General features: G+C 40.1%; 1 protein-coding gene and 1 long non-coding RNA gene across 7 annotated transcripts; one reads left to right on the top strand and one right to left on the bottom strand.

Moving 5' to 3' along the window:
• Window positions 1-904: 904 nt before the first annotated feature.
• On the bottom strand, window positions 905-19,572 carry LOC109204762 (uncharacterized). 6 transcript variants are annotated; one of them, XM_019366446.2, is made up of 5 exons: window positions 19,507-19,572; window positions 18,752-18,867; window positions 13,282-13,457; window positions 12,896-13,188; window positions 905-1,956 (listed from the first exon to the last, which is right to left on the bottom strand). In XM_019366446.2, the coding sequence occupies exons 2-5, from the start codon at window positions 18,830-18,832 to the stop codon at window positions 1,652-1,654; spliced, it is 855 nt and encodes a 284-aa protein (XP_019221991.2). In that variant the 5' UTR covers window positions 18,833-18,867; window positions 19,507-19,572; the 3' UTR covers window positions 905-1,651. The 6 variants fall into 6 exon arrangements, 3 of the variants coding, with proteins under 3 accessions (XP_019221991.2, XP_013123552.2, XP_019221990.1); XR_003213514.1 differs by lacking the exons at window positions 12,896-13,188; window positions 13,282-13,457; window positions 18,752-18,867; window positions 19,507-19,572 and adding exons at window positions 2,343-2,518; window positions 3,597-3,773; window positions 4,293-5,966 and having other exon boundaries at window positions 905-2,249; XR_003213515.1 differs by lacking the exons at window positions 12,896-13,188; window positions 13,282-13,457; window positions 18,752-18,867; window positions 19,507-19,572 and adding exons at window positions 2,343-2,518; window positions 3,602-3,773; window positions 4,293-5,966 and having other exon boundaries at window positions 905-2,249.
• LOC112841987 (uncharacterized) lies at window positions 7,269-11,133 on the top strand. The gene is made up of 2 exons (XR_003213522.1): window positions 7,269-7,374; window positions 10,274-11,133. It is a non-coding gene; the product is annotated as an uncharacterized LOC112841987 (long non-coding RNA).
• Window positions 19,573-26,720: the final 7,148 nt, after the last annotated feature.

Below are 26,720 nucleotides of genomic sequence, written 5' to 3'. Positions count from 1 at the left end.
TCTACATGACTAGGATCCTAAACAGACACAAGACACTACTTGTTCTGTAACGGGCTGATAGTTTAAAGTCTAAGGATACAGTCAGCCCATCAACTGACACCATAAATGCATCAGTGTAGGTTTTCCTGCAGTCACTGATCACACCAACAGATTAGTCATCTTCTTATTGATTTTTATGCTGTCTGACATCTTTATGAAACCAGGGAAATGATGGTCTGTTGGTCTTTAGATTAAATTCTTGTAAGTGCAAAAAGTTAAAAAATCGAATTGTTTTCTTTTCAAGATATTTTTTTAGTTTCACCAATGCAGCTTCAAAGAAATTTAACCAGCTTACAAAACACCAAAAACTTTTTTGAACCTTTAAAAACCACAACCTAAACACAACCATGTCAACATTTAACAACAATATTATTAATAATACATTACATAACTGAATAGATCAGAGGAAATTCAAATTCTACTGCAACTGAAAATTCAATTTGTGCAACACTTAAAGTGTCCTTCAGGATAAAAACTGAATATGATATTTATATAAATTAATGACTGCAATGATACAAAATAAAAATGTTTCAAGAGCTCTTTAGATGATTAATATTTGAGTTTAAGATGTCTTCAGATGAAATTCCATCAATCTTTTCTTGGTGGTGACTGGAGTTTATCACAGCTGTCATATGACATCCTGGACAGTCTTCACACCTACAGGCAGTTTATCATCACAAATATATCGAACTGCATGTTTTGGTCTGCAGGCCCTTGTCTCTTTTGGTTATAATGGCAGCCTCGCTTCTGTCAGTCTGCCCCAGGGCAGCTGTGGCTACAACTGTAGCCTCAATCAGTGTGTGAATGTGAGAGTGAATGAATAGTGGTATTGTAAAGCACTATATAAATCCAATCCATTATAATAATAATAATAATAATAATAATAATAATAATAATAACCTAAAATAAAAATCCCTAATACAGTTTTAATAAAATATGACTATCAAGTGAACCACTATAGCAAAGGCCGTAATGCTCCACTTGTGAATGTAAATCTGTTCGTGTGGCGACCCACTGCACCCTGCCTTCCTTTTGCCTTGCGCGTGTCTCATTTGCAGGCATTGGAGAGGCGGTGTTCCCGTCTATAATCAGTGTCACTGGCAACACCTGGGCCAGTGTGCCAGGACTCTATATAAAAATCCTTTAGGGCAGAGTTTTTTGGGGGGCTTTGAACTTTGCTTTTAACAGAATTACATGCACATGCTCCGCCCATCCACTCGCTTACACTACTGATGGTACTGACTACAGACACCACAGTTTGTGTTTTTTGACAGTGCATTTTCTTTTCTGTTTTATTTATTTAAAAAATATCGCTTGGAAGACATTCCTATCCACGTCTGGGTTTTTTGTCATGGCCGTGCGGCCCGGTTCATGACAGTTTAGTTCTTTTTCTCCTTCAGACAACAATTCTGATTGCTACACTGTCGGACAGGACAGGAAAAAAATGTAATAAAAGTCCCCATATCTCCTGTTGTGAGGTGACATAATCACTGCACCACCTTCATGCTATTTAGAAGAAATTACAAAATAATTTGTACATTTTCGTTTAAAACTTAGGTGATTGACAGTCTGAGGGGACAGCTAAAAAATATTTGGAAAGGATGGTGTTCACTTATCTCACTCTTGCTACTTCCTCACCATCTCTCACATCATGTGACCCTGTTTCCTCTTTCGCTTCATCTCTGACTACATGATCTGACCTGTCTGTGCTAACATCAGTCACATCTCCTGTGTTGTTGCTCTCCATACTGCAGCAGCACAGACGTGCCAGCAGCCTGTCAATGGGTCCTTTACGCATGAAAATACACAGAATGAAGTCCAACAATGAACTAAAAAGAAACAAGATCATAATGATAAAATCAATAGTTTTTACAGGGAAGTGTGTCTCAAAGTTCAAAGTTAACAGAATGACTGCAGGAAGGTTTATCAGAAAGTTATTAAGCAGCAACAGAACCAAGGTTCCTACAATCCTTCGTTTTTCTTCAGTGGGCACTGAGGTGGCAGCAGGCAGAGCTTTAAGTGTCCCAGCGAGACAGAAGATGAACAGGGGGGCAGGGAGGGCGGCATAAATAATTAAACGTACAAATTCATATAAAAATACAGCAAGACCAACACTAACAATACAAAGGACCCAGACCAGAACACAGACCAGTACAGACCCCTTAGTTTGTCTGAGGCAGTCCAACAGTGGGCAGGCGATGAAACAATACCTGCAACACAAAAGAGAAACAAATGATGCTTCAGAGTAAAAGATAATGTTCAGAGACATGAAAGTACAAACACAGTGAAAGACAGAGAGGTACCTTTCCAGAGCAATGCAGGATTTGAAGTAAAGACTGGCCGTCACAGCAAAATAGTAAAAGAAACATGCAATGATATCATGCATTATTATCTCCCAAAAGAACGTCATGCTGTGATGGATTAGAACGCAGATGATGAGGTTTGTGTAATAGATGACAGGAACCTGATATCGTTGACCCTGCAGGAAATATTAATAATTGAAAACATATTAATGCAGTAAGAAATATGACATATTGCACATATTGCAGGTGTAGATTAATTTATATACACCATAAATTAAAGGTGAATTTTCCACTATGGCTAATTTAGAATATCAAATTATTCCCACATGAATGTCCAACAGAAACAGGGAGAACAAAGGGAGATTTGAACCCAGGCTGATATGAGTTACCCAACACATTCTTGCTGTGAAGTGACAGTGCTAAACTATCATCACTGGGAGAGAGTTAATATTTTTATTTCAACTACAATAAGTAGGTAAAATTTGTTCTCCAGTATTTAGAAGGTCAGAGGCAGAATAGACTGGAAGATTACCAGAAGCAGTTACAAACAGTGAACAGTAGGTGTCAGTGTTTTCCTTTTTCTGCAGGAGCGACACAGATGAGTGACAAATTACAGAAAAAAACAAAAAGCTTTTATGACCAAAAAACCCTGTATATATAATACAGACATGTTGACTCTGTCATGACTGCCCATCCAGATGTGAATATCAGCGCGATGTGGCCAGAAGTGTGATAATATAATTTATTTTGTGTAATAAACAACTGCAAGGATAGATGATTACAACAAATAAATGACTAATACATAAAAGTAATACATAGATGAATAATGATGATGAGTTATGATGCGTAATCATGGGAACAAGCGGGTTTACAAACGGGAGCAGCTGATTAGCATTAGAAAAGCTGAAATAATACCTCAACTGAAGCCAATTGCACTAAATGCACTAAATGTGCACTGTTACAAGAATGTTTTTCGTTCTATTGTTTTCTATTAATTTATATAATTCTAAGTTAAGCAGGACAGAGTTCTTTTAAAGAAAGATTTACTTATATTCTTAAAAGTTAAGCATGACAGGCTTCTGTTTAAGAAAGAGACCTGTTTTATTGTGTTAATGTTGTCATTGTGAGCTAAAAATAAATGGCTAAATGATCATTTTTGATATCACAAAGAATATGCATCTACTTAAATCAAATTCAAATCAAATGGTTAAAAAAATAATTTCACACACAAAAAAAAAGAGCTACAAAATTCACCACACTGGGAAGTTGAAGATCACTGGGTCGCCCGTCGCCGGCTACGAGGTGTCCCTTATTTATTTTTCAGGGAGTTGGCAACCCTAGCTGGTAGGCACATGCTCTGAGCACCTTGCCAGGTACTACATCTGGATGGGCAGTCATGACAGAGTGACTGATGGACATTTATTCCTCCCGCTGCGTCAACAGAGAGACAAACATAATCAAAGACAGCTCCCACCCTCATTTTAACCTTTTCAACCTGCTTCCCTCAGGGAAGTGCTACAGGTGCATCAGCACAAAGACCCACAGACTCGAGAACAGTTTCTTCCCAAAAGCCATAACCACCCTGAACTCACACATCCACCAATGAACACAGTTCCACGCCCCATTCCAAGGATTCCCTCTATAAACCACCACTGTAAGTTAACCCAAACTGTATTTACTAAATATGTTATTTCCTTTTTTTTAACCCGACTGTATATTTGCAGATTTCATATATATATTTCCTGTAAACACTGTCTACATGTACATAGTGCTGCAGAAACTGTACACCCCCCATCTCCCCCGCCACACACACACACACACACACACACACCTACCTACATATTTGTACTGAGTAGGAGATGCTGTGTATTTCATTGTACATCTGTATAGTGACAATAAAGGCATTCAATTCTATTCTATTCTATAAAGAGATTTGACATATTTACATACCTCACGGCGCACACACCAGAAGAACAGTACAGTCATGGAAAGGAAAATGCAGATCAAGATCCATATCAGCACGTTGCGCATCTCTCTCATTTTTGTGTGCTGGAGTTCTGAAAGAATCTTCGACTGACTTTGCACAAAAAACAGAAAAACAAACAAAAAGAACCCCATGAAATAGCAGGTGGTGAAAATGGTTTTCTTTTAATGTTGGGAAACTCACTGACACTGTGCAAAAGATTTAAGAAGCACTTTGATAACACACTGGACACCGATGGGAAAAAAAAAAATAGCATTCCACATCTTTGATTGAAATAATAATAATAATGATGTATACTTTATTGATCCCAGTGGAGAAATTACTTGTTTTTCTCTGCATTTGACCCAAATGAAAATGATAAACCCACAGAGGGCAGAATTCAAAGACACCCTGAAAATCAAAGTGAAAAACAGTTATGCAGCAGGCTCCTCCTGTCTCCAGGATCAAACAACTAACTTATTTATGGAAGCTTCTTTGTATCACATTTATAAAAACTCATTTCTGATGTGTCATCATGTCTCTGTCAAGTAATATGTGACTGTTGGGGTTTCTTTCTAATAGAGTTTATCTGACTATATGAAGCACTTTAAGGCAACCAATGTGAAGTGCCACTATATAAATAAAACTGAACTCACCCAATCTGAACAGAATCAGGTATAGTTAGCGCATTTACAATACACACATTTCCATTCACTGCATTTATACAGAAGTAAAAACTGCAAACACTATAGAAATGAGTACAATCGCATAACACTGACTGTCCTACTCATGAGGCTGTTTCATCACATTTATGCTCCTCTTCAACTACAAATAACAACATTAATTGTAAACATTGCCTTCACTGACCTGAGAGCTGCTTTCAGTTGAACCGCAGTGTAAAATCTGTAATATGATGAGTTTGTCTTGAACAGGGAAGTTGTGGTAGTCTACGTTACACCCCACCCCACTGACATGAGGTCACACTCACAGTGCAGAGTAGATGGTTGATTTTTAACATAGAGGATGTGGCCAAGGTTTAAGTTTAATTTACAATAACTCGTCTTTCCAACTGTGCTGTTTCTTAAACCCAACAAAGTGGCCACATGAAACTAAAAGGAAAAGTAAGCAATTTATCTATGATACTTCTGATTTAAGCTTTTTTTGTTCTTTAAATTGTTAACGACCAAATTAGTAGTTCATATTAAACGCATAAAAACATTCATTTTAATCCATTTTTTCTTGTAATCTATCTTCCCATTAATGTTTTATACCAGTGAATTGAGTACTTGTTTCAGATGGTTGATAACATCAGTTTATCAGTCTTTACCTCTATCTATCTGCCACAAGGGGCAGTACCCTCCATGGAGAAGGAGGCTAGAGGGCAAGATCAAAGTAGCACGGAGGGAGGTTAGCCAACTAACTTGTTTCAGATGGTTGATAACATCAGAGTTTAACAGTCTTTACCTCTATCTATATATATATATATATACCGTGCCAGCAGTGCGCATCTGCGCACGTGCGCAGCTTAGAGGGAACATTGTGTACTCTAAAATACTCTTAAAATACTGTGTGTGTGTGTGTGTGTGTGTGTGTGTGTGTGTATATAAACACCCATCTCGCCCCTACGGGCGGTTTATCCTTCAAGCTCGGGTCCTCTATCAGAGGCCTGGGAGCTTGAGGGTCCTGCGCAGTATCTTAGCTGTTCCCAGGACTGCGCTCTTCTGGACAGAGATCTCCGATGTTGTTCCCGGGATCTGCTGGAGCCACTCGCCTAGCTTGGGAGTCACCGCACCTAGTGCTCCGATTACCACGGGGACCACCGTTACCTTCACCCTCCACATCCTCTCGAGCTCTTCTCTGAGCCCTTGGTATTTCTCCAGCTTCTCGTGTTCCTTCTTCCTGATGTTGCTGTCATTCGGAACCGCTACATCGATCACTTGGCAGTTTCCAAGGCCTCAGGTATAGACAGCTTACTGTATTTCTTATGCACCTTTGTCGCGCCTTTCTGCAACTCCGTCAGTTGGCTAACCTCCCTCCGTGCTACTTTGATCTTGCCCTCTAGCCTCCTTCTCCATGGAGGGTACTGCCCCTTGTGGCAGATAGATAGAGGTAAAGACTGTTAAACTGATGTTATCAACCATCTGAAACAAGTACTCAATTCACTGGTATAAAACATTAATGGGAAGATAGATTACAAGAAAAAATGGATTAAAATGAATGTTTTTATGCGTTTAATATGAACTACTAATTTGGTCGTTAACAATTTAAAGAACAAAAAAAGCTTAAATCAGAAGTATCATAGATAAATTGCTTACTTTTCCTTTTAGTTTCATGTGGCCACTTTGTTGGGTTTAAGAAACAGCACAGTTGGAAAGACGAGTTATTGTAATTTTACTGCAGGGAGCTTATTTCTCTCTCAGGTTGAAACTTTAAAAACACAGAACATTAATGACTGAGGTTATCAGACACCCAAAGCAGCCACTAATAGCTAAATGTATTTGTTGCACATTCATCTGTCCAACATGTGTCAGTGTGTGCGAGATAAGAAGCAGAGAAAAGGAAGGATGTAGCTTAGAGAGTTTCTAATCTATTTTTGGGGTAAAGTGCTGTGGCTACAAGAACTTCATACACAGCAGTTTGTCAGGAAGACTAAAAATATAATAAAGAAGACAAACAGGTTCATCTTTCAGTCTTCACAGACACTGAAATTTCTTCTTGTATCTTGCTGTTGTTGATAGAGAAAAAGCTTCTGCACTTTTTTTAGTGATTGATTGATTAATTGATTGATTGATGTTACATATTTAGTTGTTTGTATTAAACCAGTTAGATGCTTTCATAAAGTAAAACCTTGTCACAGTTGAATCACTGTTTCCTGACATGTTGGAACAGAGAGGAATGCTAGCTGGTTGATTTTCATGCTGTGGCTGCCTTTGAATTTGAAATACGTGACTGTGAATTGCATAATATGATGAAATGGGGTGTAAAGAAGGCAATGAACTTCCCCTTTCAAGATCTTTGAAAAACATATTACAGAGTTTACTGACAAGTTAAGCTGGGAGCAGTCCTGAGGTAAGTAAAGACAATATTAGCTTTTCACTTCATTTTTCTACTTGAAGATTAGAAAAGCTATGAGGAAACTCCCTTATGAGGCTGAATTACAAACTAGACTGTGTGTGTGTGTGTGTGTGTGTGTGTGTGTGTGTGTGTTTGTGTTTGTTTGTTTGTTTGTTTGTTTGTTGGTGTGTGTGTGTGTGTGTGTGTGTGTGTGTGTATACACACTTTTCAGGACCAAAATTAGTAAATCAACATCAGACAAACTTACAAATTCTCTCGCAAAATGGATAAATGGATTGCTCTGGACTGTGGACCACTATCAGTGGTAGAAGAAAGACTATTTCAAGTAAAATTCAACAGCTTTCAAATCAAGCAAAATTAGATGCTTTAGAGACAGCCCTGCTAATATGGAGGAACTAGAATAGAATAGAATAATCTTTTAATTGTCCCACAAGGGGAAGTTTGGATGTAACAGCAGCAAGAAAGACACATATACAAACAAACAGTACACAGGACACAGAAAAGAAAAATACACAATTTTTACATATTTACATCAAGGACAGTGATTACCAAAAACAGAGTACTGTACCGTTATTAAATTAAATTAAATTAAATACAGATAAGAGGCAACCCCTGGCTATAGTGTGAATCGGTTGATAAATAGTGCAAGTTACAGCACAGATGTTAACATCTATGGTTGTTGGGAGCAGTTCTGATTGTACAGTCTGACAGCTGCAGGGAGGAAGGACCTGCGGAAATGCTCCTTCATGCATCTAGGATGCAGCAGTCTGTCACTGAAGGAGCTCTGCAGTTCAGCAACATTTACATGCATGGGGTGGGAGACTGTCCATCAGAGATGTTACTTTGACCAGAGTCCTTCTGTCTCCCACCACCTGCACTGGGTCCAGGAATAGATAGGTGGATCAGGAGCAAACAAGAGTGCGACAATAGAAAGAGGCACTCATACAGGATGTTTCCACATATTCAGTGCTGGATATGGTTTCTCATCTACTAAAGAATCAAGAGGCTGTTTTTGCTGCTTTAGACAAACAAAAGCACAAGCTAGATATTTTAACTCTATCAGAGCTGGTAAAACTTGAGCCATGCAGGTAAATAAAACTATTTTTATTTTATTGTTACTGTTTCTTCAAAAAACTCTATAGTTGACAGTTATTGTGTAGATCAGGGGTGTCCAAACTTTTTTCACTGAGGGCCACATACATAAAAATATAGGAGGGGCTGGGCCACTTACTAGAAATTAGGTATATAACCTTAACTGTAGCGTATTAAAGTTAGAAAAATCACTTAAAAATGGTCAAATATGTTATATTGTTGAATATAATTAAAGACAAAACTGCCTTCATCACAGCTTTCCATAAATGGATCTTTATTGATTTATTCAGAAAAAGCTTTGGTAGCTCATTCTCAGAACAGCAGCAGATTTCTTCTTGGACAGAAGATTTACAGCACAGAGAAAAAACAATAAAGGGGAAAATGGGACGGGGACATTTCGAGCTTGTTATTTAAGTTCTTAGGCTTAGCAGCACACCTATTAACGTTCGTTTGAAACCGTTATCAACATTAACAGACTGAACTGGACTTAATAACAGGAGTGCATATAATTTTAGTAAATTATTCTGGTGACTATCAGCTGCGCTGGGTATGTAAATCGGGCCATCCAGCCGCGGTGCTGATCGCCACTCGTGCCAAAAATCCGGACAAATGTCACTTGATCAAGGAGCAGATCTGCATCAGATGAGATCAGCTGACTTTGCATGTGCGTGCGCTGTGCACAGCGGTGTGTACTCTGTGTGTTAACAAGAAAAACGCATATAAGAAAGTGGTGCGCAAAAGCAGGGTAGTGACAGAATTGATGCGCATTATTGATATTTGAAGCATGTGTACCTGCACATTAATGTAAATAAATCACACTTTAACGAACGGACTTGTTTCCTGTGGCTGCTTGGGTCTTGGGGGGGGGGAAGCGAGTGCCTCGCTCATGTTATGGCCTGGCCCTAGACGGATTGTAACACACCGGTACTGTGGAATATATTTTTTACTCACCTAAAGTGCTCGTGCTCTCGTCCACTCCCCGCAAAACAATTAGCAGCTGTGCGGTGTCTGTGGCATCGGTGCTCGGATCGCATGCGATGGAGTAAAAATCAAAAGCACAGCTTTATCAGACAGCTGCAGTTTAATGTTGGCTGACAGTCTTCAGTGCGTGGCACAACTGGATTTCTGGACATGCTGACGTTGTTGAAGTCCTGCACTTTTTCCGGGCACATTATTTTGGTGACTTTAACGAGGCCGTGTTTTATGAGGTCTCCATCTGAAAAAGGCTTGCCCTTGCGATGAGTCAAACGACCTCATAGCTGCTATTGGAGCCTTTTCCTGGACAATTTGAGCACGAAAAAAATACTGTTGCTGACCCCGCAGGAGAGCTACCCTTTGCTTTAATTTCGGCTCTCGCTCAGCACCAGTGTAGGATGCATAGGCCTGATGTTTGGTTTCATAATGACATCGTTCATTATACTCTTTCATAACTGCCACAGTTTCAGTGCAGATCAAACAGACACACGTCCCCTTGAATTCTTTAAAGAAATATTCACTCTCCCACCGTGTCTGAAATTTTCTGCACTCACTTTCTACCTTTCGCTTCTTTGGTTCTGCCATGTTTGGTAATTTGGGGGTAAATTTCTTCTGTGATTGTCCTTTTTGGTGGAGCAACTGCCTTGATCAACAGCAGCTCCCCCTGGTGTTAAAACTAATAAGTGCAATACACTCAAGCAAAAGTTGAAGTGCGGGCCATTTTCTATTCTATTTACAAAATTACTTGAGGGCCAATTAAAAATGGCCGGACTTTGGACACGCCTGGTGTAGATTAATAATTACTTTCTTGAACTGTCTACTACAGGTTTGTGACTGAGCTTGTTGGAGGTGAGCAAGTCTTCTGGACCAGACAGAGTGAGTCCCCGCATTCTCGAGGCCTGTGCCCCCCCAGCTTTGTGGAGTCTTTCATAAACTGTTCATGTTGAGTCTCAGTCTACAGAGGGTCCCAGTGCTGTGGAAGACATCAAGCCTCGTCCCTGTACCAAAGACGCCACTTAACAGTGGCCCCCAGGATTACTGGCCTGTGGCACTGACCTCCTCCGTCATGAAGACCCTGGAAAGTCTCATCCAAACCAGTGCAATCCTCTATGCTGTTGCATGCTGCGGCAGCAGGTTGAGGGTTGCAGATGCCAACAGACTAAATTAACTGATCCACAACGCCAATAATGTTGTGGGGATGGAGTTGGACTGTCTTAAGGTGGTGTCAGAGCGGTGGATGTTGTCCAAGACAAAGACAATGTTGGACTATACCCCCCCACCCACTCCATGACATGCTGGCTAGCCACAGGAGCACGCTCAGTGAGAGACTGAGATTACGGAAAATCACCACTGAACGACACAGGAAATTATTCCTGCCTGTGGCCATCTCCCTGTACAACTCCTCCACCTGTAAACACTGCAACAGTTACATCCTTTTTACACACGCTCTTTTCTACTCTGTAATATTCTTATCAATATTCTTGATATTTACTTATAATCACCTGTATTAATTATTTATATTTATGGTTAAGTGTTTTGTATATATTAGTGCTATTTCTTACATTTTTTAAATCTTTAACATATTGTATTGTTTAAATACAATATGTCACTGTTTTAGAATTTCTTCTTGGAGCAACTTTAACCCAGATAATTTCCTTAGGGATCAATAAAGTATGCTGATTCTGACCCTTCATTGGCTTCCAGTTAAACTTAGAGATTCGAAGTTTTATTAATTACATAAAACACCCTACATGACTATGGTCTTGAAAAGACACAAGACACTTCTATATGGTTCTGTAACGGGTTGATGGTTTAAAGTCTTAAAGTACAGTCAGCCTATCAACTGACACCATAAATGCATCAACGTAGGTTTTCCTGAGGTCACTGACCACACCAATAGATTAGTCATCTTCTTGTAAATTTTTATGCTGGCTGACATCTTTATGAAACTAGCCAAATGATGGCCTGTTGGTCATTAAAAAAAAGCTATATAAAAAAGATAAAAAACTAATTTTTTTCATGATATTTTATTATTTGACCAATTCAGCTTCAAAGAAGTTTAACCAACTTACAAAAGACTAAAAACTTTTTTGAACCTTTAAAAACCACAACCTAAGCACAACCATGTCAACATTTAACAAGAATATTATTAATAATACATTACACCCATAACTGACTGGATCAGAGGAAATTCAAATGTTACTGTGACTGAAAATTAAAGTTATGCGACACTTAAAGTGTCCTTTAAAAAAATGTAAAAGATAAAACAAAAACTAAACATGATATTTATATAAATAAATGACTGCAATCATACAAAATACAAATGTTGCAAGAGCTCTTTAGATGATTAATATTTGAGTTTAAGATGTCTTTATATGAAATTCCATCTCTTCTTGGTGTTGTTGACTGGCGCTTATCCCAGCTGTCACATGACATTCTGCAGGCCGTTTAGCATCACAAATATATCGAACTGCATGTTTTGTTCTGCAGGAGAAAGTCAAAGTACCGATACAGACTCATGGAGATCATGCTGTGGTCTCTCTGCTTTTTCCTTCTTTTTTTAAAAGTCTTTTTTTCTCCCTCTGTCCTTCTGTTAACTTTCTCACAATCAATACTTTGTTTTTTTCTTTTCGGTCCCTTGTCCTCTGTGGTTGTAATAACCCAAAATAAAATATCCTAATAAAGTTTTAATAAAATTTGATTATCGAGTCGACCACTATAGCAAAGACCATAATACTCCACTCGTGAACAGTGGAGATTTACATTTCAATTCAATTCAATTCAATTTTATTTATATAGCGCCAAATCACAACAAAAGTCGCCTCAAGGCGCTTTATATTGTACAGTAGATAGCACAATCTGTTTTACATCTGATTAAAATTCTGATTGCTACACTTTCGGACAGGACAGGAAAAAATAAAAGGCTCCATACTTCCTGCTGTGAGGTGACAGAGCTAATCACTGCACCATCATGCTGCCATTTAGAAGAAATTATGAAGTAATTTGTACATTTTCATTTCCAACATTCAACTACTCAACAAAACAACGTTTCCTGTTACTCCCAGTAGGTGCAAAGAACAGGATTTTAGGTGATTGACAGTCTGAGGGGACAGCTAAAAATATTTGGAAAGGATGGTGTTTACTTATCTCACACTTTCTACTTCCTCACCATCTCTCCCATCATGTGACCCTGTTTCCTCTTTCCCTTCATCTCTGACTACATGATCTGACCTGTCTGTGCTAACATCAGTCACATCTCCTGTGTTGTTGCTCTCCATACTGCAGCAGCACAGACGTGCCAGCAGCCTGTCAATGGGCCCTTTACGCATGAAGGCAAACAGAATGAAGTCCAACAATGAACTAAACAGAGATAAGATTATAATGATAAAATCAACAAGTGTTTCAGGGAAGCGTGGATATAAGTTCAAAGTTAACAGAATGACTGCAGGAAGGTTTATCAGAAAGTAATTAAGCAGCAACAGAACCAAGGTTCCTACAATTCTTCGTTTTTCTTCAGTGGGCACTGAGGTGGCAGCAGGCAGAGCTTTAAGTGTCCCAGCGAGACAGAAGATGAACAGGGGGGCAGGGAGGGCGGCATAAATAATTAAACGTACAAATTCATATAAAAATACAGCAAGACCAACACTAACAATACAAAGGACCCAGACCAGAACACAGACCAGTACAGACCCCTTAGTTTGTCTGAGGCAGTCCAACAGTGGGCAGGCGATGAAACAATACCTGCAACACAAAAGAGAAACAAATGATGCTTCAGAGTAAAAGATAATGTTCAGAGACATGAAAGTACAAACACAGTGAAAGACAGAGAGGTACCTTTCCAGAGCAATGCAGGATTTGAAGTAAAGACTGGCCGTCACAGCAAAATAGTAAAAGAAACGCTCAACGATGCCATGCAGTATCTCCCACCAAAAGAACGTCATGCAGTGATAGATCAGAATGGAGATGATGAGATTTGTGTAATAGATGACAGGAACCTGATATCTTTGACCCTGCAGGAAATATGAATAATTGAAACCATATTAATGCAGTAAGAAATTTATATATATATATATATATATATATATATATATATATGTATATATATATATATATATATATATGTATGTATATGTGTATATATATGTATATATGTATATGTGTATATATATATATATATGTATGTGTAGCTGGATAGCGTAGTGGTTAGACTACACGCCTTTGGAGCAGAAGATCGCAAGTTCGATTCCTGCCTGGGGCGTCTGTATCCAGTAAGGGTCCTAAGGCTAGACCCCCTATGCTAAAGTGAGCCTACCGCAGACATGAGCGAGACAGATAAATATGAAGGCATGCCGGCTCGGACGTCGCCCGGATCAACAAGGTCCGCGTCAGGTGTTGAGGAACCAGGGCACCCTGACGACAAGTGGGCTACTGGAACAAGAAGGCATCGGTGGGCAAGAGACGAAAACAGGGCGTTGTTGGAATGCTACTACGCAAGTAACCCTGGCGGAAGGGGTTACATGAATAGGATGAGGGACCTATGGATTCTTCGATACCCAACATCCACAATGACGGCGAAACAACTAGTAGCTCAGTGTTCCAACATTCGAAAGAAGGGACTGCTCTCACAGCTAGAGATTGACGAGGTACAACATAAATGCTACGGCAAGGAGGAGTCAGGACGCCAGGTCAGGGGGGAGATATCATCACCCCCACCCGAGATTGGGTACATAGCCCCAAGTGCGATAGGAGAAGGATCGTTGAGTGCGAGAGGAACTGACCTGAAGGATAGGATCATGGCCAAGCTTGAAACCTGGACCCCCCCTAGCCGGTTACCAAGATTACGTGAAGTACCCTCAGAAGGTCTGCTAGATGATGTTAATGCAGCGCTACGGACGATACCTACAACCACGATTACCGACACTAACAAGCTGATCTACACTACGGCAGCAGTGATCAGTGAGATGCTTGGCTACAAGTTGAACAGCCACAAGGGGCAGTACCCTCCATGGAGAAGGAGGCTAGAGGGCAAGATCAAAGTAGCACGGAGGGAGGTTAGCCAACTAATGGAGTTGCAGAAAGGCGGGACAAAGAAGGTGCATAAGAAATACAGCAAGCTGTCCATACCTGAGGCCTTGGAAACTGCCAAGCAACGACTCACAGCCTTGGCCAGCCGCCTGAGGAGGTACACCAGAGAGATAGAAGGCAGGAGAATAAACCAGCTGTTCTCCACAGAACCAGCAAAGGTGTACTCTCAGTGGCAAGGGAACAATAACAGAACAGCACCACCAAGGCTGGAGACGGAGCAATACTGGAAGAGCATATGGGAGAAGGACGCAACCCATAACGGCAATGCTCAGTGGCTAGTGGATCTGAGGGCAGACCATAGCGACCTCCCTGAACAGGGTCCAGTAACCATCACAGTGGCAGACATCCAAGAAAGGGTCTCCAGTATGAAGAGTTGGACAGCACCAGGGCCCGACATGGTTCACGCCTACTGGCTGAAGAAGCTGACTGCACTCCACGAGCGTCTGGCAGCACAAATGAACCAGCTGCTAGTTAACGAGAGACACCCGGAATGGCTAACCGAAGGTCGGACGGTCCTGATCCCCAAGGACCCCAAGAAGGGACCGGTCCCATCCAACTACCGACCAATAACCTGCCTCAGTACTACATGGAAGCTCCTGTCAGGCATCATATCGGCTAAGATGAACAGGCACATGGGTCGATACATGAGCGGGGCACAGAAAGGGATTGGCAAGAATACCAGAGGCGCAAAACACCAGCTACTGGTAGACAGAACAGTCAGCCGAGACTGCAAGACCAGACTGACCAACCTGTGCACAGCCTGGATTGATTACAAGAAGGCCTATGACTCAATGCCCCACAGCTGGATACTGGAATGCCTAGAATTGTACAAGATCAACAGGACCCTAAGAGCCTTCATCAGGAACTCAATGGGGATGTGGCACACAACATTAGAGGCCAACTCCAAGCCCATAGCACAAGTCACCATCAAGTGCGGGATCTACCAAGGAGATGCTCTGTCCCCACTGCTGTTCTGCATAGGCCTGAACCCCCTCAGTGAGATCATTAACAAGACTGGCTATGGATACCGACTACGGAACGGAGCGGTTGTCAGCCACCTCCTGTACATGGATGACATCAAGCTGTATGCCAAGAGTGAACGAGACATCGATTCACTGATACACACTACCAGGCTATACAGCAATGACATTGGAATGTCATTCGGGCTGGAGAAGTGTAGTCGGATGGTAACAAAGAGAGGGAAGGTAGTCAGAACTGAAGGGATTGAACTACCAGAAGGCAACATTGCAGACATAGAGGACAGTTACAAGTACCTGGGGATCCCACAGGCGAATGGGAACCATGAAGAGGCCGCTAGGAAAGCTGCAACCACCAAGTACCTGCAGAGGGTCAGGCAAGTCCTGAGGAGTCAGCTGAATGGTAAGAACAAGATCCGGGCCATCAACACCTACGCCCTGCCCGTGATCAGGTACCCTGCTGGGGTAATAGGCTGGCCAAAGGAGGAGATAGAAGCCACTGACATCAAGACAAGAAAGCTCCTTACCATGCATGGAGGGTTTCACCCCAAGTCTAGCACCCTGAGGTTGTACGCTAAGCGGAAGGAAGGGGGCCGAGGACTGGTGAGTGTCAGCACCACAGTCCAGGATGAGACAAGAAACATCCACGAATACATCACGAAGATGGCCCCAACTGACAGTGTGCTCAGTGAATACCTCAGGCAGCAGAAACCCAAGAAAGAGGAGGAAGGCGAGGAACCATCATGGAAGGACAGGCCCCTGCACGGTATGTACCACCGGCAGATAGAGGAGGTGGCTGATATCCAGAAATCCTACCAGTGGCTGGACAAAGCTGGACTGAAAGACAGCACAGAGGCACTAATCATGGCAGCACAAGAACAAGCTCTGAGTACAAGATCCATAGAGGCTGGGGTCTATCACACCAGGCAAGACCCCAGGTGCAGGCTGTGTAAAGATGCCCCAGAGACAATCCAGCACATAACAGCAGGGTGCAAGATGCTAGCAGGCAAGGCATACATGGAACGCCATAACCAAGTGGCCGGCATAGTGTACAGGAACATCTGTGCCGAGTATAACCTGGAAGTCCCAAGGTCAAAATGGGAGATGCCCCCAAGGGTGATGGAGAATGACCGAGCTAAGATCCTGTGGGACTTCCAGATGCAGACGGACAAAATGGTGGTGGCTAACCAACCGGACATAGTGGTGGTAGACAAACAGAAGAAGACGGCTGTAGTGATCGATGTAGCGGTTCCGAATGACAGCAATATCAGGAAGAAGGAACACGAGAAGCTGGAGAAATACCAAGGGCTCAGAGAAGAGCTCGAGAGGATGTGGAGGGTGAAGGTAACTGTGGTCCCCGTGGTAATCGGAGCACTAGGTGCGGTGACTCCCAAGCTAGGCGAGTGGCTCCAGCAGATCCCGGGAACAACATCGGAGATCTCTGTCCAGAAGAGCGCAGTCCTGGGAACAGCTAAGATACTGCGCAGGACCCTCAAGCTCCCAGGCCTCTGGTAGAGGACCCGAGCTTGAAGGATAAACCGCCCGCAGGGGCGTGCTGGGTGTTTTTTATATATATGTATATATATATATATATATATGTGTATATATGTATATATATATATATATATATGTGTATATATGTATATATATATATATATGTGTATATATGTGTATATATATATATATATATATATATATGTGTATATATGTGTATATATATATATGTGTATATATGTATATATGTGTATATATATATATATATATATATATATATATATATATATATATATACGTGTATGTGTATATATATGTATGTGTATATGTATGTATGTGTGTGTGTGTGTGTGTGTGTGTGTGTGTGCTACTTAGAAATTATTTTATACGATATTTTACTTCTGTGGAGGAAAATAAATTGAATAATAATTTCTGTTAAACTATTATTATTATTTGTTATTTTACACAATAAATTAAAGAGGAATTTTCAGGTATGGCTAATTTAAAATATTAAATTAATCTCACATGAATGTCCAACAGAAACAGGGAGAACAAAGGGAGATTTGAACCCAGGCTGATATGAGTTACCCAGCACCTTCTTGCTGTGAAGTGACAGTGCTAAACTGTCATCACTGGGAGACAGTTAATATTTTTATTTCAACTTCAATAAGTAAGTAAAATTTGTTCTCCAGTATTTAGAAGGTCAGAGGCAGAATAAACTGGAAGATTACCAGCAGCAGTTACAAACAGTGAACAGCAGGTGTCAGTGTTTTCCTTTTTCTGCAGGAGCGACACAGATGAGTGACAAATTACAGAAAAAACAAAACAAAAACCTGTTATGACCAAATACCCTGTATGTAGGATACAGACATGTTGACTCTGTCATTTACAGGAGTGATCACATTTATCTCATGTTAAATCTAAAAAAAATCTTAAGTGCTGTGCTGTGGAATAACAGTCTAGTCACGTGAGGCTCCTGAAAATGTAGACACATCGTGTGTTTTTCTTCTTCAACCAATTAAATACAAGTTGTATGTCTGAAGGAGATTTTTTTAACTGTCTTTTCACACATCATCAAAGCAAGAAAGGATGAAAATATATGTTTAAAGAATAGTTTCAGCCCTCTAAAAATTCCAGGAAGTTAGAGAGTGTAAATAGTAGTGTAGCTGTCAGCACATGATTGACTTTCATGAGTTTCATTTATTCACTCATCTTTCTTTTAAAAGCCCAACAGTTAACATGGGATGTGCTAATTTTATGACATGACTGGTTCAGTGAAGTTGACATTTTTACACTTTACTTTTGCTGCACCAATAAAATATAATATGTTAAGAATGTGTTTTTTATTCTTCTTTTCCTACACTATCAATGGGCTACTTTTGTAGTAAGATGAATCTACAGATTGTAACTGGAAAGTGTTTGATTGTCAGACTTTAGATTTTATTTCTGAGCATTTAAGTAACCACTTTATTTTAATGATGATTCAACCCTCCATGTTTATTTTCTGTTTCTCCCTTTGGTCAAGTGGTCATTTAGCTCAGGGTCATGTGGATGCTGGATCGTATCCCAGCTGTCACTGGGCCAGTCCTGCCGGTCGGCAGTCTGTTACTGGACTAATTTTTATTTCTCTGGTTTTTTACATATTTTATTTTATTTTATTTCTTTTTAAATTTCATTTTGGTCTTTTGGTAAGTTTTTGAATTGGTCACATACTCACAAACATAAAAAGATGTGACATATTTACGTACCGCACAGCACGCGCAGCAGAAGAACAGTATGGTCACGGGTAGGAAGAAGCAGATCAAGATCCATATCAACACTTCGAACATTTCTGTGCTGAAGTTCTGAAAGAATCTTCTACTGACTTTAAATTAAAAAAAATAATAATAAAACAACCCCCCATAAAATAGCAGGTGGTGAAAATAGTTTGCTTCTAATGTTGAGAAACTCACTGACACTGTGCAAAAAATTTAAGAAGCACTTTGATAACACACCAGATATCAATTCAACATCTGTGTGAAATGAAAACGATAAACCCACGGAGGGCAGAATTCAAAGACATCCTTATGCAGCAGGCTCCTCCTGTCACCAGGATCAAAAAACTCACTTATTCAAGGAAGCTTCTTTGTAACAACTATATAAAAAGTAATTTCTGATGTGTCATCATGTCTCTGAAAAGTAATATGTGACTGTTGGAGTTTCTTTATAATATTGTAGAGTTTATCTTACTATATAATGCAAAATAAGGCAACCATTGTGAATTGCTACTATATAAATAAAATTGAACTGACCTAATCTGAACAGAATCAGGTTTAGTTAGTGCACTAACAATACATACATTTACATTCACTGCATTTACACACAAGCACAAACTGCAAACACAAAAGAATTGAGTACAATCGCATAACACTGACTTGTCCTATTTATGAGGCTGTTTCATCATAATTATGCTCCTCTTCAAGTACAAATAATGATAAAAATTGTAAACATTGCCTTCACTGACCTGAGAGCTGCTTTCAGTTGAACCGGAGTATAAAATCTGTAATATGATGAGTTTGTCTTGAACAGGGAAGTTGTGGTAGCCCCACCCACCCCACTGACATTAGGGGTCACACTCACAGCACAGAGTAGATGGTTGATTTTTAACAAAGAGTTTTTCTTTTTCAGGATGTGGCCCACCTTTAAGTTTAATTTACAATAATTCGTCTTTCCATCTGTGTTTCTTAAACCCAACAAAGTGGCCACATGAAACTAAAAGGAAACATAAACAATTTATCTATGATACTTATGATTTACTGTAGCTTTTTTTCTTCTTTAAATTGTTAATGACTAAGTTAGTAGTTCATATCTGACATTTTAAACCCATAAAAGCATTCATTTAAAATCATTTTTTTCTTGTACTCTATGTTCCCATTAACATTTTATACCAGTGAATTCAGCACTTGCTTCAGATGGTTGATAACATTAGAGTTTAAAAGTCTTTATCTTGAAGTTTCAAACTCTGTCAAAGAGAAGTGAACTAATAAAAATGCAATTTAATTACTTTCCCCTGTCATGCTCATAGACTTTAAATGCCTGAATCTGTAAAGTTTCTAAATCTTACTGAAAGACTGAGGACAACAAAATGTTACAGCTGATTCAGACTTCTGTGCCAGATCTTTCTGTGCCTTAGACACAACCTGGGTAAGTGTTTCCCAACCTTTTGGCGTATTTCACAATAGAAGAATCACAGGCACACCACCAAACAAAAATGTCACAAAAAGCATATTGATAATTTTCCCTGCATACCAGGCATAGCGGATTTGGCTCGGTTTGTCCCCAGTATATCTTTTTTACTTTCTACGGTCTTCATCTGGGTCGAAATTTTCTCCAAGACCCAGGTCAGACTGATTACTTTTCTTTTCAAATATTTATCTATTGCTATTAAGTCCTATTCATATATCAAAAAGTGTCAGAGAACTGAATACAAACAAAGAAAGATGATGTGGCAAACATGATCACAAGCAAGAAATAAGTAAACTGCTAAAACTACAAATAAAAGGAAAAAACAAATGCTTTTTCCACCTTTAATTCTGGGATGTATTAAGTCTTAAAGCTGTTTATGAAAAAACGTTTTAAATTATTTAGATTGACACTCCAGTAGCTTGACAATATGCTCTTTCTGCATGAAAAGAAACAGAATCAAGTCCATGAAAGGACTGACCAGAAACAAGATTGAACTCACAAAAACAAACCAAGACTAAAATAAATAAGTGTGAGAAGGATTATTGGTAATCCTGGAGGATCGATCCCCGGCTACCAAGACTGGCAATTGAGACATGGAATGTCACCTCTCTGGTGGGGAAGGAGCCTGAGTTAGTGCGAGAGGTGGAGAGGTACCGGCTAGATATAGTCGGTTCACCTCAACACATGGTTTGTGCTCTGGAACCAGTGTCCTGGAGAGGGGCTGGACTCTGTCTCAGTCTGGAGGTCCACCTGGTGAGAGGTGGCGGGTTGGGGTGGGTATCTTAGTATCCCCTCAGCTTGCTGTCTTTATGTTGGGGTTTCGAGTAACTGGTCCTGATCGTAATTTGCGCTGAGTTGCGGTCCAGAGTACCCAGCATTCTTGAATCCCTGTGTGGGGTACTGGAGGGTGCTCCGCCTGGGCACTCTGCTGTCCTACTGGGAGACTTCAATGTGGGCAATGACAGCAAGACCTGAAGGGGCGTGATTGGGAGGAACGGCCTGCCGGATCTGAACCCGAGCGCTGTTTTGGACTTCTGTGCAAACCACACTTTGCCCATGACGAACACCATGTTTGAAAATAAGTGTGTCCATAAGTGCTCATGGCACCAGGACGCTCTAGGTGCAGGTCGATGATCGATTTTGTACTCGTATCACCAGACGTACGACCATGTGTTTTGGACACTCGGATAAAGAGAGGGGCTGAGCTGTCAACTGATTACCACCTGGTGGTGAGATGGATCAGATGACAGGGGAGGACGCTGCACAGACATGGCACGCCCAAAAGTATAGTCAGGGTGTGCTGAGAACACCTAGCAGAGGCCCCCGTCCTCGGGATCTTCAACGCACGCCTCCGGCAGAGCTTCAACACCATTCCGAGGAAGACTGGGGACATTGAATCCAAATGGACCACGTTCAGCACCTCCATTGCCGAAGCCGTTGCACTGATGTCCTGACAGAAAACCTTTTTGCGTATGATTTCGATAAACAATAAGCAATCTGTTTCAGCTCTTTCTCTTTGAATACTTATTTTCCCATGTTCATTATGTAGTACAATTAAATAATTATATATCATACAAGTTGCTTTACGTGGTTGATAACCGCAGAGATGATCAATATCTATTTTTATTTAGGTACATTTTGCACAAGTTCAATAATGTTCATATTTGGCGTATTTATATAAATTTGGGCCACAAAAAATTGCACTTTTCTTTTGATTGTTTTATTTCACTGATAATTCTTTGACCATGCATTAGGCCCACCACACTCAGAGTTATGGACTGAAAGTTTCTACACACTGTAAAATCTAATTAGTTCCCAGAACTCAAAAAAATTATGGAAACTCGTTGCCTCAAAAAAATTGAGTAAAGTTTAGCTAAAAATGACTAAGTTAGGACAACTTATTTATTTTGAGTACTCTGTACAAGCTCATTTGTTCCCAGAACTCAAAAAAATTGGATCAAGTTTACGTAAGATGACCAAGTTAGGGCAACTTACTCATTTTGAGTACACTGTACAGCCTTGTTAGTTCCCAGAACTCAAAAAAATTATGGAAACTCGTTGCCTCAAAAAAACTAAGTAAAGCTTACTTAAGATGACTGTTAGGACAACTTATACATTGCAAGTCTGCAGTATTAACAATAACTTGATATTTCTGACTGTACAATACTAATTGTTTACCTACTGACAAACATGTTAAGTTCAATTAAATGAAAAAACAATTTGTGGTACCATGAATATGATTAAAAATAATTAACAACACTTTTTGTAATGATGTTAAAATCAGCCCAACATTTATTTTCAAACACAACAAAGTATAACAGCCAACATACTGGACACTGTTCTGCTGAACAACAAACAATTATATTGCCATCACATTATTCTGAAAATAAGTTTAGGCCTACCACAAGTTTGTTTTGTACTCACTTATATAATCAAAATAAAATATTTGTTGTTCGGTCACAAGTGCAGTCTCTAATTTAAACAACACATTTGTTTTCCATTCCAACACAGGAGCTGGAATGTTGTAATATTTTAAGGATGCTTGTTTCCAGTCCAGGCATTACTGCCTGAATGACTGTCATGGATCAAGGTGATCCAAATGTAGGTGCAGAAGAAAGTCTTTAACTTCCCTTAAGTACAGTGGCAGTGGATGTGGGTTGGAGATGCAATGAGCTTGAACCTGCAGGCGACCATCTTCACTGACCACACCATCTGTGACGGAGGACTCATCTCTCCTGTTGTCCTGCAAGCAAACAATCATATTTTTTGGAACATGAACTTAATTGCTTTCTTAAAACATTTTTTTCTGCATTTGGTATAAAACAGACTCCAATTTAGACGATCTCAGGCTCCCTCCCCACCGGAGAGGTGACATTCAATGTCCCAATTGTCAGTCTGGATAGCCCTGACCACCACCCAACACAATAATGTCATGAAAGCATCATTTTAAAAAAGGGCTATGCAAACATGGCCAATAACTTTCATTCTAATGATGTGCAAAATGATTTTGGGCACAAAACAGATTTTGCTGTTAGAAAACTTGCAGACTTCACTATATACAGTGTCGACCCTCTAAACTAAGTTTGGGGGATGTGATCTTTCAAGAAATGCAGACCAAACTGTTGTTGTTTGTTTACTTACACAGCATGTCTTGTAGAATTAACTGTGGTCACCAGCAACAGCACAGTGCAGTCATATCTCAAGTCTAATAACAGAAGACAGGAAAAGATCAGTAAAGAAACAACTTCCCCAAACCAAAGCACAAACAAAACAATAAGTAAAACAGGCTGATCTAAAGTATGATTAAAGTTCAGCCTGATTAATATAAATGTCACTGACAGTTGCTAATATATTGGAAAACCAAAATACTTACTGATGTCTTTCTGTCCAACAGCAGGAGTGCTGGTCCCGAGCCTCAAAGACAGTAAGAAGCAAGCAGAGGGAGAAAAAACAGAACATTGATTTGATCCTTAATGGCTGTGCAATCATTGTAACATAGAGTTTGCTTATGTTGTTAAATAAAGGCTAGATTTGACATTAATAGATGCCACAGATGTAGTAAGCTGGAAGTTTTGCTTCTCAGTGCGGAAGGATGAAAGATGTGTTTTGAAAATGCCACGTGACTACCGTCCTCCTCCCTCTCGGATCAGTCCGCATGTTCACGGTGCATTTTTTATGGAATATGTTGAGCAAACCTGGAGAAGCGTCAGCTCAAGATATTATTGTTGTCATTGCTGTGGATCTTTACCTGATACACTGACTTGGTGAGTAAATGTTTACTCTTAGTCAAACTGATTTTGTGGCTTCTCTTAGTTTAGCACCAGGTTTATAATCTTGCTAGCTAGTTAGTGTTAGCCTAGTGTTGCTGCTGCCGCTGGGCTCATGTTACTTAAAAATTAACACCACAGCCTTAAAAACCTTACATAAAACTATGTGGTGAAATTTTCTTTTGATTGTTTGAAATGAATAAGTGAGATAAGAGCCCAGACAAAATTCTTCGGGAGGTGTAGCCGTTAGGGGTGGGGTAGGTGTGGGATGTGGGGGGTGGATAACAGAGCTCTCCGAAAACGTGGAAGCACTTTTGCAAATATGTGATATTTTGATAAATTAAGTAGATATTTGAGCATTACACAGCTACATTGTCGCCTGAAAATATCTTAAAAGGTTATTTTGTGACCCAGAAAGGGTAGTCTGGAGGAAAGGAGGATCGCATTTGTTGGCCACGGTTGTCGGAGCCTGTGCGTACTTGTAAGCGCGGCAATGGCGGAGGAGCGCCGCTGAAAAACTTATTACTTTTTCTGGGTCACAAAATAAACTTTTAAGATATTTTCAGGCGAGAATGTAGCTGTGTAAATTTCAAATATCTGCTCGATTTATCAAGACATCACATATTTGCAAAAATGCTCCGACGTTTTCGGAGACGTCTATTTTTTTTTCATGCTTTATGGCAGCTTTACGGTGTGTTCACACCGAACGCGATAGACGCGAGCGAAAACGCCCCAAACGCCCCTAATTTGACGCGTGCACATTCGCACCTCGACGCGTGTCCAAGAAAAATCCATCGCGCGTCAACCGGAAATGTGGGAGGGATGTGGGAGGAAGTTGTGCCAGACAGTATCTTTGCTAGATGGCAGCTGTCGAGCTAGCGTTTCTATTTACTGTGGAGAGCAGAGCAGCAGCGTTAAGGACGTCCTCGCCGTACCTGGGTCCATCAAGTCCTCCAGACGGGTGAGCAGTTTGGTGAGTTTCACCACTTGCTCCAGGAGCTGCGCCTGGATGACGGCCGATTTCAGCGATATCACTGTCTTTCGCTTGCCCAGTTTCAGGACCTGCTGTCCCGCGTCGGTCCCAGAATCGCCCGCCTAGACACCAACTACAGGCGCTCAATCCCACCTGCAGAGCGCCTGTCCATCTGCCTGAGGTCAGTAAAAGTGTTTAATACGGTAGTCCTTTATTGATACCTGTGCTAATATATGCTAAACTATCGTTTATACACTGCTAACATGGCTGTGGTATGCTAACAGTGAATGCCGTCGGTGTTTACTGATAGCAAACTGTGGTATGGAGACGACTGTTTATAATATTTCTAGTGATACTTAAATCGGGACTTGATGAGACCTTTCAATTCAATTTATGCTGTTATCAGTGTTTGCATTGATAGCATGGCTGTGGTGTCTATCAGTGTATGCTCTCAGTGTTTGCTGATATCAAACTGGTACAAGGACCACTGTGGGTTAATCTTTGTAGTGATACTCACTCCTTATTTAGACCTGGTTTAATTCTGGTATAGATGAATATTTGTATGTAATCCTCGCAGCTGTCAGACTCTATAACAGGGGTCAGCAGCCTTTCTTAAAACTGAGAGGTAGATAAAATTGTGAACAGTTTGGTTCATCTTTAGTTATATGGTTCTATCTTGATAAGCTATGTCTTATCACAGATTAATTTTTCAAAAATATTAATGATTTAAGCAAGGAAAGGGCTAAATGTCAACATACAACTCTTTATTTCTATTAATGTCTTACTTCATTCCTGCCTGATTTACATGTTTAGGAATTATGAGTGATTGGCTCACTGTAGTGGTAAAAGTTGCTACCAATCAAATTATGATATGGTAAAGTTAAAACAAAACACAACTGACTGTTTTATATTATATCTAATATATATTATGTAATTATCCTTATAATTAGAAAATGTTTTATGTAAGATTTATGTTTTGTAATTTAAATCTGACATCACAAAAGTATTTTGGAATTTGAATAATGTATTTTGTAACTGCAGTACACATAATACTAATTTTGAACAATTTTGTCCAGGTCCCTTGCCACCGGGGACTCCTTCAGGACCATCGCGTTCAGTTTCAGTGTCGGTGTGTCCACGGTGTGCCAGATCACCCTCCAGGTAGCGACGGCCATCTGGGACTGTCTAGTGGACGACTTCATGGCTGTGCCTTCACCTGGAGACTGGCGGTCCATCACAGAGGGATTCCAGGAGCACTGGAACTTCCCTCTCTGCTGTGGAGCTCTGGATGGGAAGCACGTCCAGACAAAGGCCCCCCCCATATATCATATAGGAGACACACACATTGATATACACTAAATATTTATTTCATTTCTTTTTTTGTGGTGCCCAAATTTATGCACCTGCTTGATTTTGTTTAAACAATTATTGCACACTTTTTGTAAATCCAGTAAACTTCTTTTCACTTCTCAAATATCACTGTGTGTGTCTCCTGTATGATATATTTAACTGACATTTTTTATTGTAACAACTAACGATTTATACAGGAAAATAATGGCTATTAACAAGGTTCCCCAAACTTTTGCATCCCACTGTATTAGTATATTCTGTCATTAGTATAATATGAAATAAATTCTACATGTGTCAAGTCGTGTGCCAACATTTGCTGTGTAGTAGAACTGAGACATTAGTCATTATAAAAATTTATTTGAAATAATATTAAAATTCTCACAGAGAAAAACATTAAACATA

This window comes from Oreochromis niloticus, linkage group LG13 (assembly GCF_001858045.2).
Source record: "Oreochromis niloticus isolate F11D_XX linkage group LG13, O_niloticus_UMD_NMBU, whole genome shotgun sequence".
Classification (NCBI taxonomy): Eukaryota; Metazoa; Chordata; class Actinopteri; order Cichliformes; family Cichlidae; genus Oreochromis; species Oreochromis niloticus.
Note: the sequence above shows the minus strand (reverse complement) of the source record. Positions and strands in the feature narration are given on the sequence as shown.

Coding starts and splice junctions, on each gene's coding strand:
- LOC109204762 (XM_019366445.2), bottom strand. CDS start 18,832: ATGTTCGAAGTGTTGATATGGATCTTGATCTGCTTCTTCCTACCCGTG. Junction 13,458..18,751: donor TCTGCTGCGCGTGCTGTGCG/GTACGTAAATAT, acceptor TATTTCCTGCAG/GGTCAAAGATATCAGGTTCC.